Source organism: Aquarana catesbeiana, linkage group LG01, assembly GCF_042186555.1.
Source record: "Aquarana catesbeiana isolate 2022-GZ linkage group LG01, ASM4218655v1, whole genome shotgun sequence".
Classification (NCBI taxonomy): domain Eukaryota; kingdom Metazoa; phylum Chordata; class Amphibia; order Anura; family Ranidae; genus Aquarana; species Aquarana catesbeiana.
Window position 1 is genome coordinate 74,811,300 of NC_133324.1, and position 16,627 is coordinate 74,827,926.

General features: G+C 42.8%; 1 protein-coding gene across 2 annotated transcripts in view; it reads left to right on the forward strand.

The window, feature by feature from the left end:
- The window catches only part of MALT1 (MALT1 paracaspase), a 163,579-nt gene that overhangs the window by 112,048 nt on the left and 34,904 nt on the right, over positions 1-16,627 (forward strand). For both annotated transcript variants that reach the window (XM_073620551.1, XM_073620554.1), the window contains 2 exons: positions 3,283-3,306; positions 15,942-16,145. In XM_073620551.1, the coding sequence (XP_073476652.1) occupies positions 3,283-3,306; positions 15,942-16,145 (228 nt within the window). The remainder of the gene's footprint in view (positions 1-3,282; positions 3,307-15,941; positions 16,146-16,627) is intronic.

A 16,627-nucleotide genomic window follows, 5' to 3' on the forward strand; every position in this document is an offset into this window, starting at 1 on the left:
GAGCAATAATTCTAGAGCCATCATTCACAATTAACCCTATACTAATAACCTGTAAAGGCTTTTAAAGCATCGCCTATGAAAAGTTTTAGGAACCTTAGTTTGTTACCTTTTCCTGGGCGCATGCAATTTTGATTCTTGACATGTTTGGTATCTAGCAGTTTTTTTTATCAACTTTATTTTTTTATTATTTTTGCAATTTTTTTTTAGGAGCCCTGTTGGGGGCTTTGGTGAAATATCAGGGGTCTAAACAGATACCTCAATCTCCATCTCTGCAGTCACAGCTGCACAGAATGAATAGACAGGAATAGCTCTGTACAGTGCTTCCCGTTTATTAACAAATAGAGATCCTAGTCCCAACCTATTCGCCCGATCCTGCCAGGAAACCAACACTGCACACCGCTAATCACAGGCATTGAGACATTTCCCGGTCCGCAGCTACGCAGATGGAAATGGGCGGAAAAACTGTGGACAGCCGCACTCCGAAGAAAATTTCATATGCCTTTATTGTAGATAAGGACCAGAAGATCCAATGTACAGGTCACAGCAGAACGGTACAGAGAAAAGCTGACGCATTTCACACTTATACTAAGTGCTTACTCATAGCTAACGATCATAGAAAAGAGAATCAAATATATACTCTATGTTATAAACCATGTGACCATATAATTATTCGAAAACTCTGAACAGCTGAAATCCAACCACATGAGGTCTCCACACCTGTTGTTGAGTAATTGATTCTAAGAAGAAACTGAGCCGTGATCGTGTGGTATATAAGCAGCGAAATATAACAAAATAATGAAGTAAATAAATTAGACTGACATAATAAATATGAAATGTGAATTAAATTAGATTAAATTAAATTAGATTACGTGAAATTAAAAGGAACCAAAGTGCAAAAAGAAGGGGGGGGGGGGAACGTCAATATATGCATTACTTATATTCACTGATATAAGACAATCAGAATAATGATGTGGAAAAACCATAAAATATAAAGCAGTTCTGTGTAACACAGAAATGAATAAGAGATGTCCCGATAAATAAACCCCATAAAGTGACATCGTGTAAATTTATGTAAAATGAAATAAAGTTAAATTAGAAAATACATTAAATAAAATGATAATAAATATGTGTCATGAGTCCATGAGAAAAAGTGTTTCTGCATAAATTTGTGCATGAATGTGAAAATTAAGCAAAGACCGTATAAAAACCATGTAAAATCCATATGACATGTGGTGATATAGCGTCGTGAGGATGTGTGTAAAGCAATCGGGAAGGGAGTGAAGTGGCATGATGGTGATGTGACAACAAGAGTCTCTCTGAATATAATCAGACTCCAATCATGTAGGCTTGGTGATGGGGTCGTATCCCACAATAACCATCTGGCTCTATACATTATTTAACTATTTATTTTTGTTATAAATATTTTAGATATTTTATATATTCCAAATATTTTAATATTTAATTCAATATTAAAAGGGAGACAGAATAAACCAGGCAACAGGTACTGAGACCTCAATGGCCGTGGAACAATGCAAATGAGTATCTATACAGAGAGGACTAAACAACTAAACAAAAAAAACACACAATCTTGATATATCACAGGGTTCTAATCCTCCACGACAATATAACCCATAATCTAAAGGGAAAAAAATAATATACTAAATATACGTGCGTTCAATATAAAACATTCATGACATAACAGCATGTAAAAATACACTCTGACATGTCGACAGGTAAGAACATTTTGCACAAAAGGTCAAAACTGTGCTTATTGGACAGTAGCATGCTATAAATCCCAAAGTCCTCATAAACATACATATTAATTAGATCAGTGGATTCAGGTATATGGGAAGCAACTGTCTTTAACCAAAATAAAAAAGGGAAGGGTATCCAAAGGGCATAATGAATAGTTTATAATAAAGCTCAAATGGACCCCATGAAAATATAACTCTCATAGATTGCTGTACGTTCAAAATTGAAAATTACAAACCATCCCAAAGTCAATGTTTTTTATTATTATGTAATAAATATCAAACCTTTATGTAAATAATTAGACAGATAAATGGGAATGATTATCAAGCAACCTAATCGGCAACGACTAGCGTGAGATTGATGGAGCGAAAGAAAGAGAAGAGAAACAAAAAGAAAAGACAGCCATGTCAACAGACACCGCGATGTTAAGTTAAACGATTCCATACCAATCTAGTCAGGTTGATAAGTGGAATATGCAGTGATATGAGATTGAAATGTAGACCGCAAAGTGATTATGGTAATAACCCGCTGCCCTGTTGGAAATCAATAAACATCTCTCCTGTTTAAATAAAAGGCTACGCAAACCGGGAAATGTCTCATTGCCGGTGATTTGCCCTGTGCATTGTCAGCTTTCTGGTAGGATCGAGCAGGTGCGTTGGGACTAGAACCCCGAATACGCCCGAGACCATCTCTAGTCACAAACTGAAGCATAGTAAACACATTTTACTATGTTTCAGTTATGAATTGTCAGAGTCAATGATCACTGACTCTCCATTCAGAAAAGGAAGGGGCCAGTAAATTACACATTTAGGCCCCTTCCTTGCTCTCCATCTTGAAAGATCTGACATCCCCTGCAACAGCTGGCTGGGAGAGGGGAGGGTGGAATCCAGCAAAGCTGCAGGGGACAAGAAGGGCAGGAGAGAGCCGAGAGAGCACAGGGGGACTGGAGAGCACACAGGGGGGCAGCAGAATGAAGCTGGATAGGAGAAGTGGTGGGGGCATCTGCCAATAGAGGAACTGATCTCTCCATTTTCCATTTATCTCCTGCAGCTGCTGAATGTCTGCTTCTCCTCCTCTCCTTCCCACAAGCATTTAACAGCTGGAGTAAGAAAATGGAGAGATTGGTTCCTTTATATGCAGGTGCCCCTGCCACTCCTCCTATCCAGGTGTACAGGGGGGCCGCATGGGCCCCCTGGAGCATGGGGCCGGGTCACAATTGCCACCCCTGAGACCCCTCTAGGTGCTGATCTAACATGTGTGTGAAAAATTACCCCAGACAGCAAGTGGTTAATGGAGCCTTGGCTAGAAATAACAACCTGGGGGGGGGGGGGGGGGGGTTCTAATCCTTCCTCACCTATAGTATATATATACAAAAAGTAAAAAAGAACACATCATTTTTTTTAGAACACCTGATGAGCTTATAAAGGAGTAAGGAGTGAAATCTATTACATATAGGAAATGTTTATTCACAGTGTTATATTGTTCTTAGCATTCCTTAACAATTTGTTTTTGTATCTGTTTCTTTACCAGTACGCACAGATGAGCCCATTTTTGGTAAGTCTTACCTATTTATAATATTTTGTTTAGGAAAGTCTTTTTTTTATCTTTCAATGAAGAAAATGGGCTTTGCCTCAGAGCCCACCAACATGACTTGGGGGAGCATCCAGGGCCATCTTAAGAGCATTATAGGCCCCCGGGCAATACAGTGCACTGGGGCCCTGTCTACACAATCACGCATGAGAATAAAAATTCAAATTATCAATAAGGCTATATTTATTGGTACTTCCAACAAAAATCAGTGTTTAAACATTAACACAACGTTTGGACAATATAACACAAGTTTGATGGGCACAGTGGCAGCGTTTGATGGACACAGTTGCAGCTTTTGATGGGCACAGTGGCAACTTTTATGGGCAATGAGGAAAAGATGATCCGCACTCCGGTGATTAAGAAGTATAATATTTATTGACAAGCCACAGTGACCAAACGCAAATAAGAACAGTTGACGCGTTTCAGCCTATAAGGCCTTAGTCATAACCAACTTTGATGGGCGCAGTGGCAGCTTTTTGATGGGCACAGTGGCAGTGTTTGATGGGCACAGTGGCTGCGTTTGATGGGCACAGTGGCTGCGTTTGATGGGCACAGTGGCTGCATTTGATGGGCATAATGGCTGCTTTTGATGGGCACAGTGGCAGCTTTTGATGGGCACAGTGGCAGCTTTGATGGGCACAGTGGCTGTGTTTGATGGGCACAGTGGCAGCTTTGATGGGCGCAGTAGCAGCTTTTGAGGGGCACAGTGGCAGCTTTGATGGGCACAGTGGCTGTGTTTGATGGGCACAGTGGCAGCATTGATGGGCGCAGTGGAAGCTTTTGAGGGGCACAGACAGCGGCAGTGTCTGATGCACAACTTGAACTTACTTAAGTGTTAGACTTACTTGAGGCCACCGGCCTGGTGCAGCACAGTGTGTCACTCACAGCAGAGCAAGGCAGCGCCAGCTATCAAGGGCTGTCTTTCCGCTCCGCTCCCTCTCCGCGCTGTCTGAAGAACATGGCAGAGGTGGGCGGAGCTTGTTCACTAGCCGATGGGGCAGTCGCGGTGTGCTAAGAATGCTGGGGCAGCCGCGGCCTCTGACTGAGGTCACTGATTGCTAGCTGTCGGCCGGTGATTCTAGCAAGTGAGCAACCAGTGCAGTCAGTCAACTTAAGCAGCAGATTGCAGCGCTGAGGGTCGGCCCTGAATGGGGCCCTCCAGGCAAGTGGGACCCCTGGGCAACTGCCCAGCATGCCCAGTGGAAAAAACGGCCCTGGGAGCATCACGTGAACCCCTTACTCTTTTCATAAGTTACAGCAGTAGTAAAACACAGAGACATAGGGATACAATCTGTGTAATGTCTGCTGTCAAGAGAACCTGTTACTTTTTTAAACCATATCTAAACTCAAAAGCAAAAAAGTATTATTTTGAAACTTACACTTGAGCATTTTGGAATCCGGATTCAGATTTAGAATACTTTCTTAATCCCAAGGGGAAAATATTGCAACACAGCATCACTTAACAAAGAAAACACAAGAGCACAACAATGAACAGAACAAGACACCATGACACAACAAAATTACCAATAAAACTAATTAGCACCAAATAAAACAAATTAAAACCATACTCTAATAAACTATCCATACTATTAACCACTTGCCTCCCGCCATATAGCAATATGACGTCGGAAAAGTGGTTGCGATATCCTGACCGTACGTCATATGACATCGCCACTCCGATCTAGGTAAAGAGTCTCTGACAGAGACTGTTTACCATGTGATCAGCCGTGTCCAATCACGGCTGATCACCATGTAAACAGGAAGAGTCGTTGATCGGCTTTTCCTCACTCGCGCAGACGAGAGCTGATCAGCTGCTCCTCTGACAGGGGGGTCTGTGCTGATTGATTATCAGCACAGCCCCCCCCGAGGATGCCCACACTGGACCACCAGGGACGACCCAAGGACCACCAGGGATGCCACCGCTAGTCACCACCAGGTATGCCACCCTAGACCACCAGGGATGCCAATCAGTGCCCACAATGGATGCCAATCAGTGCCCACAATGGATGCCAATCAGTGCCCACAATGGGCATCACTGATTGGCAAGCATTATTGTTTGGAACTGATTGGCATCCATCAGTACCATCCATTAGTGTACATCAGCGCCACCTATCAGTGCCCATCCATGCCCATCTGTGCCACCTATCAGTGCCCATCCGTGTCACCTATCAGTGCTCATCCATGCCACCTATCAGTGCCCATCCATGCTCCCTATCAGTGCCCATCCGTGCAGCCTTTCAGTGCCCATCAGTGCCGCCTATCAGTGCCCCATCAGTGCCGCATATTAGTGCCCATCATCAGTGCCCATCAGTGCAACCTCATTGGTGCCACCTCATCGGTGCCCATCAGTGCCACCTTATCAGTGCCCATCAGTGCAGCCCCATCATTGCCCATCAGTGAAGGAGAAAACTTACTTATTTATAAAGTTTTGTAACAGAAACAAAAAAACCCTTTTTTTTCAAAACTTTCAGTCATTTTTTATTTGTTTAGCAGAAAATAAAAATCCCAGAGGTGATCAAATACCACCAAAAGAAGGCTCTATTTGTGGGAACAAAATGATAACAATTTAGTTTGGGTACAGTGTAGCATGACCGCGCAATTGTCATTCAAAGTGCGACAGCGCTGAAAGCTGAAAATTGGTCTGGACAGGATGGTGTATAAGTTCCCGGTATTGAAGTGGTTAAAATATAACATAGAATAAATAACACAGATTAAAGAAATAACAGAAAATCAAACTACCAAAGTGCAATTAATACACCACTTTCTCTAGCATTACCCCAAATAATAATAATAATAATGTTGGGCGAGAGGTTCAGATCAAGTGGCCCAAACATCGCCGGTTCGGCGAACACTAGAATTTGCGGGGTGCTTGGAGGGATGTTCAACCGCTGATCACCCCACAATACACTACGCGCTGCACGGCGCATTCTAAGCCCTGACTGGGAAAAGCTTTGCTCAATCAGGGCATAGCGAATAGTTGGTTGTTAAGGAGCAGGCCAGAAAGCCGGCCGCTGTGTTCTTAACAACGGATGAGTCATCAGCTGTCAACGGGCTTTCCCGCTGACAGCTGAATGAAAAAAAAAAAAACATTGCCAGCAATTGCCAATGTATTGCCGGAAATTTAAGTGTAATTTTCTTTTTTTTATATATACAGTATCTCACAAAAGTGAGTACACCCCTCACATTTTTGTAAATATTTTATTTAGGGCTGCGGAAATTAACGATTAATTCCTCAATTAATTGTTAATTTTTTTGATCGGTAGGCCGCCTGCCCTGGGGCCGCTTTGGGCTAAGCTGTGGCTGCAGCGCGGCGCTCCGCTCCCTCCTCCTCCACTATATGTCATACACAGTCTGCGTGCTGAGACACACAGCGGGAGATGCCCTCAGACTGTGTAATCCAGGCACAGGCACTGACTACAGTGAGGCTGCGATTATGGGCACGGTGAGACTACATTATGGGCACGGTGAGACTGCATTATGGGCATGGTGAGACTGCGGTTATGGACACGGTAAGGCTGCGATTATGGGCACGGTGAGGCTGCGATTATGGACATGGTAAGGCTGAGATTATGGGCACGGTGAGGCTGAGTTTATGACGTGTGACGTCCTAGCCATGCCCCACTATGTCCGGCTTCGGCCGTTGCCATAACAACAGGGCTAAATCAGCTAAAAGTAGTTGGATCTGTGTGTGCATTATAATTAATTGAAATTAGTTGATTAATCGATTAAAAAAAAAAATCAACAAAATAACTCAACACACAGCCATTAATGTCTAAACCGCTGGCAACAAAAGTGAGTACACCCCTAAGTGAAAATGTCCAGATTGGGTCCAAAGTGTCAATATTTTGTGTGGCCACTATTATTTTCCAGCACTGCCTTAACCCTCTTGGGCATGGAGTTCACCAGAGCTTCACAGGTTGCCACTGGAGTCCTCTTCCACTCCTCCATGATGACATCACGGAGCTGTTGAATGTTAGAGACCTTGCGCTCCTCCACCTTCCGTTTGAGGATGCCCCACAGATGCTCAATAGTGTTTAGGTCTGAAGACATGCTTGGCCAGTCCATCACCTTTACCCTCAGCTTTTTTAACAAGGCAGTGGTCGTCTTGGAGGCGTGTTTGGGGTCGTTATCATGTTGGAATCCTGCCCTGCGGCCCAGTCTCCGAAGGGAGGGGATCATGCTCTGCTTCAGTATGTCACAGTACATGTTGGCATTCATGGTTTCCTCAATAAACTGTAGCTCCCCAGTTCCGGCAGCACTCATGCAGCCCCAGACCATGACACTCCCACCACCATGCTTGACTGTAGGCAAGATACACTTGTCTTTGTACTCCTCACCTGGTGGCCGCCACACATGCTTAACAAAATCTGAACCAAGTAAGTTTATCTTGGTCTCATCAGATCACAGGACATGGTTCCAGTAATCCATGTCCTTAGTCAGCTTGTTTAAGCAAACTCTTTGTGGGCTTTCTTGTGCATCATCTTTAGAAGAGTCTTACTTCTGGGATGACAGCCATGCAGACCAATTTGATGCAGTGCGCGGCGTATGGTCTGAGCACTGATGGGCTGACCCCCCACCCCTTCAATCTCTGCAGCAATGCTGGTAGCACTCATATGTCTATTTCCCAAAGACAACCTCTGGATATGACGCTAAGCACATGCACTCAACTTCTTTGGTCGACCATGGCGAGGCCTGTTCTGAGTGGAACCTGTCCTGTTAAACCGCTGTATGGTCTTGGCCACTGGACTGAAGCTCAGTTTCAGGGTCTTGGCAATCTTCTTATAGCCTAGGCCATCTTTATGTAGAGCACCAATTCTTTTTTTCAGATTCTCAGAGAGTTCTTTGCCATGAGGTGTCATGTTGAACTTCCAGTGACCAATATGAGAGAGTGAGAGTGATAACACCAAATTTAACATACCTGCTCCCCATTCACACCCGAGACCTTGTAACACTAACGAGTCACATGACATCGGGGAGGGAAAATGGCTAATTGGGTCCAATTGGACATTTTCACTCAGGGATATACTCACTTTTGTTGCCAGCAGTTTAGACATTAATGGCTGTGTGTTGAGTTATTTTGAAGGGACAGCAAATTTACACTGTTATACAAGCTGTACACTCACTACTTTACATTGTAGCAAAGTGTCATTTCTTCAGTGTTGTCACATGAAAAGATATAATAAAATATTTACAAAAATGTGAGGAGTGTACTCACTTTTGTGAGATACTGTATATATGTCAGTTTTGCTGCAGCAGGTTCTATACACAGTACAGCTGTGCCACTTTACAGGCAGAATAACAGGGCCATCCAGGCACTATATTCAGAATATTTTTTTATGTTTATTGTTTCACTTATAGCATCATTAAAATCACTGCTCCTGTAAAAACAATCTTTTAGAAAAAAAAAAAATTTTGCATTGATACATGTCCCCCAGGGCAGTGCCCGGACCCCCATACCTATTTTATGGCCAATAACTTGCATATAAGCCTTCAAAATGGGGACTTTGGACTTTTCAAGTTTGGGTCCCATAGACTTTAATAGAGTTTGCGGCTCGGGTCCGAACTTTTTACATGTTCGGGAGTTCTGATGCAAACCAAACTGGGGGTGTTCGGCCCAACTCCAATAATTAACATAATACCAGCATACTATAAGAACTACATACAATTCTAATCATAAACCATATTTAAATCTTCACCTCCAGCCCTCACAGGGAAGAATTATATAACTTGATGGCCACAGACAAAAATTATTTCCTGTGTCGCTCTGTGGTGCATGGTGGTTGTAACAATCTGTCACTGAGGGTACTCTGAGACTGACCAGCGTGTTGTGGATGGGTGGAAGGAGTTGTCCAAGATTCAACGTACCTTGAACAACGTTCTCCTCTCCAATGCTGTTGTTAAAGACTCCAACTCCAATCCAACAACATTACTGGCTTTGCAAATCAGTTTGTTGAGTCTGTTGGTGTCGGCCACCCTAAGACTGCTTCCGCAGCATGCCACTGCATACAGGAGAGCACTGGCCACCATAGACTCATAAAACATCTTCAGCATCATCCGGCAGATGTTAAAAGACCTCCGTCTCCTCAGAAAATAGAGGCGGCTCTGGCCTTTCCTATAGAGCACCTCAGTGTTCTTGCTCCAGTCCAGCTTAATATCTATGTGCACCCCTAAATACTTGTAACTCTCTACCAATCCACATCCACTTCTCACGTGAGATTCTGCTATTATTTCTTAATGGCAGCCCAAGTGTGGTGTGATTTTGCCATGATTGTCGTGTAACAAAATGCGAAAAAAAACTGGCAAAACGTGATAGGCCAAACGCGCCTGGCTCAGTGGCAAAATTTGGTAAATGAGCTTCTTTGGCACGCTTTTGGAGTGGAGGGAGGCCCATTCAAAATTAATGGTGCCGCTCCATAATCATGCTACAGAAACAAACAAAAAAGACGTGAAAAACGTGATATGACAGCGTTGTTCAGGTTTAAACAGGCCTTAGCAATCCTTACATGTTGTGGTTGCATTCATTTTTTTCCCCTATTTTCATCTGGTGATCCAGCCAGTAACTGTTATTTTTCACCTTTTTTTAACTGACCGGGCTGTCCAGCAAAAGTGGCAATTATGGGGTTGAGACAAACCATTTACCACTGACAGGGGTGCTTACAGTGATCCTCTTTTATTCATTTATGCAAACCCTTTATCCCAAAAGAAAAAAAAATGTTTCTGTAACTGCTTACATAGTGTTAGCTAGAGTTATGCCGCGTACACACGGTCGGAATTTCCGACAACAAATGTTTGATGTGAACTTGCTGTCGGAAATTTCGACCGTGTGTAGGCTCCATCGGACATTTGTTGTCAGAATTTCCGACAACAAAAATTTGAGAGCTGGCTCTCAAATTTTCCGACAACAAAATCCATTGTCGGAAATTCCGATACACAATTCCAACGCACAAAATTCAACGCATGCTCGGAATCAAGCAGAAGAGCCGCACTGGCTATTGAACTTAATTTTTCTCAGCTCGTTGTACATCACGGCGTTCTTGACGTCGGAGTTTCCGACAACATCTGTGCGACCGCGTGTATGCAAGACAAGTTTGAGCCAACATCCGTCGGAAATAAATCCAGGATTTTGTTGTCGTAATGTCCGATCATGTGTACGCATTAAGCTTTAATTTGTTAATCACTTATGTAAAGTCCATCTAAATCTAGTAGTCCATCTAACACTAACACTACCCTCTCTAGACAATAATGCTGTCCAAGAGTGTCTCGGTTGCTCTTCCTTAGACAGGACTGCTAGTGGTAGAGTCATAAAGGAAGTATAAAGGAAAAAAGCCTAAAAACAGAAAACGAATTTGTAAGCTCACAATATAATAAACTTTTCTTTTTGGGTCAGGATACGCATTACAGAAGAAGTCTCATTAAGAATAAAACCTTACCTGCCGGTTTATTGATTAATGCTCAAATACCTTTCCTGAAAAGAAATGCTGAAGGAGTCCATTTAAAATAACATCTTTATTGCTGCTTTATTGGCCTTTGGGTGTCTCCCATGTATGAAGCCCGATTTGTAGGCAATTCTATTGTGGAGCTCATGCAGAGATCAGTTGATACCTCCCCCACTGCTGTGAGTGTATCTGAACTCAATTTAGGTTACATTCACATCTGCGAATGGGCTTGACACCAATTACATGCAAGAACCCCAGCAGTGGTTGTCAGCAATTTGCAGCCAAAGGCAGCCCCACTGTAAGCTAATCGCGGCCGCTATCGTGTAATCGATCATGGAGTGATCACCTGCGAGTGATTGGCTCTGGACACAGACCGATCACTCACAATGATTGCTGCATGAGCGAGGGGTCTCCTACTGCTGGTTAAGGGACTGCCCCAAGCAGCTAATTGCCAGGAACCTCCGCTGGGGTTTTCACATGTAATTGGTATCAGGCCCACTCTCAGGTGTGAATGTGGCTTTATTGTTACAGGCAGTCTTGCTGACACCCCCCCCCCCCCTTTCTCCCACAGGATTAGTGACCATGCTTGTCTTGGGTAAATGCCTCGTGGCAGACACATGCGCTGACAATTTACCAGTGATCAGTTATTTGTTTCTTACTGTGGTTAAACAGTGTGGTTAAACAGCAGTGGGGGGAGGGAATTGTCAACCATGCAAGCTTAGCATACACACCACCTACCTAGCAAGACAGAACAAAGTGCAAATGATGATCCCTCCATGGCATTTGGCAGGCGGCAGCGTCCACCAAATATGACCCATTCAATGCATTAATGCAAAGCACTCGGTTGCAGCATGGTGATACAGGTTTTTAGGTATTAAATAGGCAGAGGAGGTGACAACAACTCCTTGCCGCCTGCAAAACACCTTCTAAAAGCAAGCCACCATGAATGCCCTTCAGATGGCAAACGGTGCTAGGGGTAGCCTTAAACTCTGAACTGTCCTTTCAGGTCCACATCCAATCCCTGTCCAAACCATGCTGCCTTAGCCCCTGCAACATTTCCAGAATACACCCCTTTTTAACTAATTACACCACCAAGCTTCTAATTCACTCCCTGGTTATCTCTGGCCTTGACTACTGCAACTCCCTTCTCATTGGATCACCTTTACATAGACTATCCCCCCTTCAGTCCACAATGAATGCAAGACTCATCCATCTTACCAACCATTCAGTGTCCTCCACCCCTCTCTGCCAATCCCTCCTCTGGCTCCCAACAAATAAAATTCAAAGTACTAACAATAGTTCACGAAGCCATCCATAACTCTGCCCCCAGCTACATCACTAACCTAGTCCCAAAATACCAACCAAGTCGCTCTCTTCGGTCCTCCCAAGACCTCCGGCTCTCTAGCTACCTTGTCACCTCCTCCCATGCTCGCCTCCAGGACTTCTACAGAGCTTCTCCCATCCTTTGGAACTCCCTACCCCAATCTATCCATATTTAGACGATCCCTAAAAACCCTTCTCTTTAAAGAGGCCTATCCTGCTTCTAACTAATGCACTATTTTACTTTCTCCATCAGCTCATCCCCCACATTTATTACCTTTTGTATCAACTGACCCTTGCTTTTTAGATTGTAAGCTCTAATCAGCAGGGTCCTCTGATTAACTCTTGTACCAAATTGTAATGTAACTGTAATGTCTGCCTTTATTTTGTTAAGCGCTTCGCAAACTGTTGGCCCTGTATAAATAAAAAAATGTAAGCGAGCCCTTACAGAGCCATGGTTAGGAATAAAAATCAAATCTAACATTTTCCAACTCCATGCAGAGTTGGCTGGAATTACATCCTTACCATTCATTTAAAAATTATGAAGCAAACTCTGACATTATAGTTTTATATCTCGTAGAAAAGAATGTTTCAGGAATTTAGATTGATGCCATTGTTAGGAGATGGAATTGGCCTCTATTTGTGTGGTGCCCCATTATAAATGAGTCATTTCCGGCAGTTACAGAATGTGTCACCTCACACTTTTCTATGATAAAAGTGATTAACACTTATACAGCTGTCTTCCAAAAAATGTCCTTTTTCTCTTTGCTAAAGCATGAGTCATCATGATTTTGGTAATCATTCTACTACAAAACTTCATATACGACTTTTCACACCTGGGCAGTCATATTTGAATTTGAGGTGCTGTTCAATCCATACATATTTTAATTAAGTTAAAACAAGCTTCCCCATTCTGATATATCAGATTAGGCCTGGCAGAGCAGTGAAATCTGTTTTGTAATTCGTCTATGCATTTGAAGTAATCTTTAGCCCAGTAGGATATGTCTGATGCAGGTTGTGATGAAACAACTGTGTCTATGGAATACGACTATACCTATGATTGCAGCTAGCTATATACACTACATTATATTACTATACACAAATATTTGAGAAGTTTAACAAACCAAAAGTTTGGGATGTCAAACAAGCTATAAAAGGTTGTTAGACATCCTATTCCAAAACCATGTGTGAGGTCAGCTACTGATGCTGGGTGAGAAGACCTGACCTGCAATTGGCTATTCTAATTCCTCTAGAAAGCATTCAGGAGGCTTTGAGGTTCTGCACAGGACACTCAAGTTCCTTCACATCAAACTCGTCAAACCAGGTCTTTATGAAACTGGCTTTGTGCACAGTGGTACAGTCCTGATGAAACAGAAAAGGGTCTTTTCCTCAAATCTTTACTACAAGTTGGAAGAGTACAATTGTCTATAACATGGTTTCTCAACTAGGGTTCCTCCAGGAGGTTGATAGGGGTTCATGGAGCAATGAACAATTTCTGCCTCTTGGATAAGTTCCCACAGACACCATTGATCTTTAAGGGGGTAATTCTTCCCAATAACCACAAGTGTAAGTAGAATTCGTCTCACTGACCATCACACTAATATATCATGAGTTGTAAATATAGTAATTTTTACCAGGGGTTCCCTAAGACCGGAAAGTTATTTTAAGGGTTTCTCTGTGCTGAAAAGGTTAAAGTCTGGTCTATAATGTTTTTGTATGCTGTAGTATTAACACTACACTTCACCAGAAAATCCATAAAATTAATCATTTGGAGTGTCCAAAAACCTTTGACCAAAATTGTTCCGTGGGCTCAACAAATAGAGTTCTGAAACTATAATTCTACACAACCTGCTTTAGGCAAAAATAAAGTCTGCAATGCTTACCTCTGCTTCAACAGCCTGACACCCGTTAGGTCCCTCATCGACACAGGCATTTTTCTTCCCGGCTTCTTTCGAGTGGCGGTCTTCATCCATCTTGATTGGCCAGTGCGAGGTGACATCACTCCTGTGCATGCGCAGGAGTGCAGTCACTCCGGCACACAGGCATTATGCTGGAATATAAACTGGGCTGCACATACACAGCTCAGTGCACATTCTACAGAACACTGTAAGAAGACAGGTAAGTTTATTTTTTGCAGAAGGGACATTAATATTATTAATCTTTATATAGCGCCAACAGTTTGCACAGCGATTTACAAAATTGAGGTAGACAGTACAGTTACAATACGATTCTATACAGAAACATTGCATGCCAGCCTGATCAAAGTTTTTTTTTCTTTTTTCGACTTTAGTTCAACTTTAACTTAAAGTGGAGTTCCACCCACTTTTACAACTCTTCAGCATCCCTCACTAAACTGTGCACTGTAAACGAATTGGATATTTTTTTTTTCCTCAGCACCTACTATATATCTGCTGTATTCATTTTTCACTTCCTCCTCCCTGGCCGTGGCCCATCGCATCATTTCCTGTTTGCAATGCCTTCTGGGAAGGGGCGGCAACTTCCTCTGACACTGCCGTTGCTATGGAAACCTGACCTGAAACCTATTACACCGCTTGTGCTGCACTGAGCATGTGCGAGATCTGCAAGGATGAGATCCAGGAAGAAATACAGTCTGGCTTCAGATGCCCACACTTAAGATGGCCACGGCCTGCTGGAAGTTTATAAAATAACAAACTACTGCTATAAACTAACAAAACAGACCTTAGTTTACAGACTAACTTTACTAGAATACATTAAGCTTGTGTATTAAAGGAGTATTTTTATTTAAAAAGTATAATTTCGGCTGAAACACCACTTTAAAGTAACTGAAAAAAAAAGAAAAAAATTAGCCTTAGTTCATAGAGCTTACACACCAGGATAAGGATCCTCATGTTATCAAACTGACAGTTTTTTTTAGTTGAGATCAATGAGATTTGGAAAATTACACTTGCAGGGTCAAAATAAAGATCCTTAGCCTGTGTTAAAGCTATGTGAATATGTATGCACAGTGTTTCTTATGTAAAAAGCCTAACTTGATCTAATATACACTATCTTTCCAAAAGTATTGGGACGCCAATACTGACATGGATGAGCAAGTTTGGCGTCCTGACCTCAACCCGATAAAACACCTGTGGGATGAATTAGAGCAGAGACTGCGAGCCAGGCCTTCTCATCCACCATCGGTGCCTGACCTCACTAATGCGCTTCTGGAAGAATGGTCAAACATTTCCATAGACACACTCCTAAACCTTGGGAACAGCCTTTCCAGAAGAGTTGAAGCTGTTATAGCTGCAAAGGGTGGGCCAACTCAATATTGAACCCTACAGACTAAGACCGGGATGCCATTAAAGTTCATGTGCATGTAAATGCAGGCGTCCCAATACTTTGGACAATATAGTGTACACTGCTATTACCATAACCCAGTGTTGAGAGATAAAGGATGTCCTGTTCATAGTTAAAGAGCATGTAGAGCCATCTTTTTCGTTTTAGATGTAGTGAAAAGTTGGAACCCTTTAAGGGTTTTTATTGCTGTATGTGCCCGACTGGGGAGATTCACACTCTCTGTTCGGGTGACCACTGTCAATCTTACATTGGCTACCAAAACATAAATAGAGGGGAAACCTTCCAAAATTTGCTTTAACTTTTGAGAAATGTCCTGCGTTGTAAAGGAAAGTTCCCCCAAAGGTACAGAGACAAATAAATAAATGAGTAAATACATAACCAAAAATCTACCCAAAAATAAAAAAATGATTTTGCTATAAAGTTTGTTGGATCTGATTGGTCATTATAAGGCAAGCTAGAATGCTTAAGACATTTCTTAATCCATTGATAAGAATATAAAGGTTTGAATGTTTCTCTTTACAGCTACAGACAAGGTTGCATTATTAATCGGGAACATGTCCTACAAAAACCATTCGCAACTTAAAGCTCCGATGGTCGATGTGTACGAACTCACAAACTTACTGCGACAACTTGATTTCAAAGTTGTATCTCTTCTTGACCTTACTGAAGTTGAAATGAAGAATACGGTGGATGAATTCTTGCTTTTACTGGACAAAGGAGTTTATGGTAAGACATTTTTAATAATAAATAAGGTTATATAGAATTATGATAACTGAAAGCCCAACTTCATGAAAATAAACCTTATACACTGCTCTGCAGTGGCGTCACTAGGGGGACCAGAGGGGGCCATGGCCCCCCAACATTAGACTGTCCCCCTATTTGCCCCCCAATTAAAAGAAACGGACACTGGGAATGCAGGGGACAGGTATGGATTGAGCCGTAGTATCGCTGGCTCCGCCTCCACCTGACTCTACTCCCGACCACTGATTGCTAGAGTCCCCTAGCGTCTAGCAACCAGTGACGTCAGAGCTGACATTGATAGCTCTCTCTCCCCTCCTTCCTCTCTCGCATGGAATGATGAGAGAGGAGACACAGCCAGTCTGCTCCCCCTCCCCTCTCCTGTGTGTGTATAGCGGGAAGTGTGAGCTCATTAGCACTAATGGGCACTGATAGGAGGCACTAATGAGCACTGATAGGAGGCACTAATA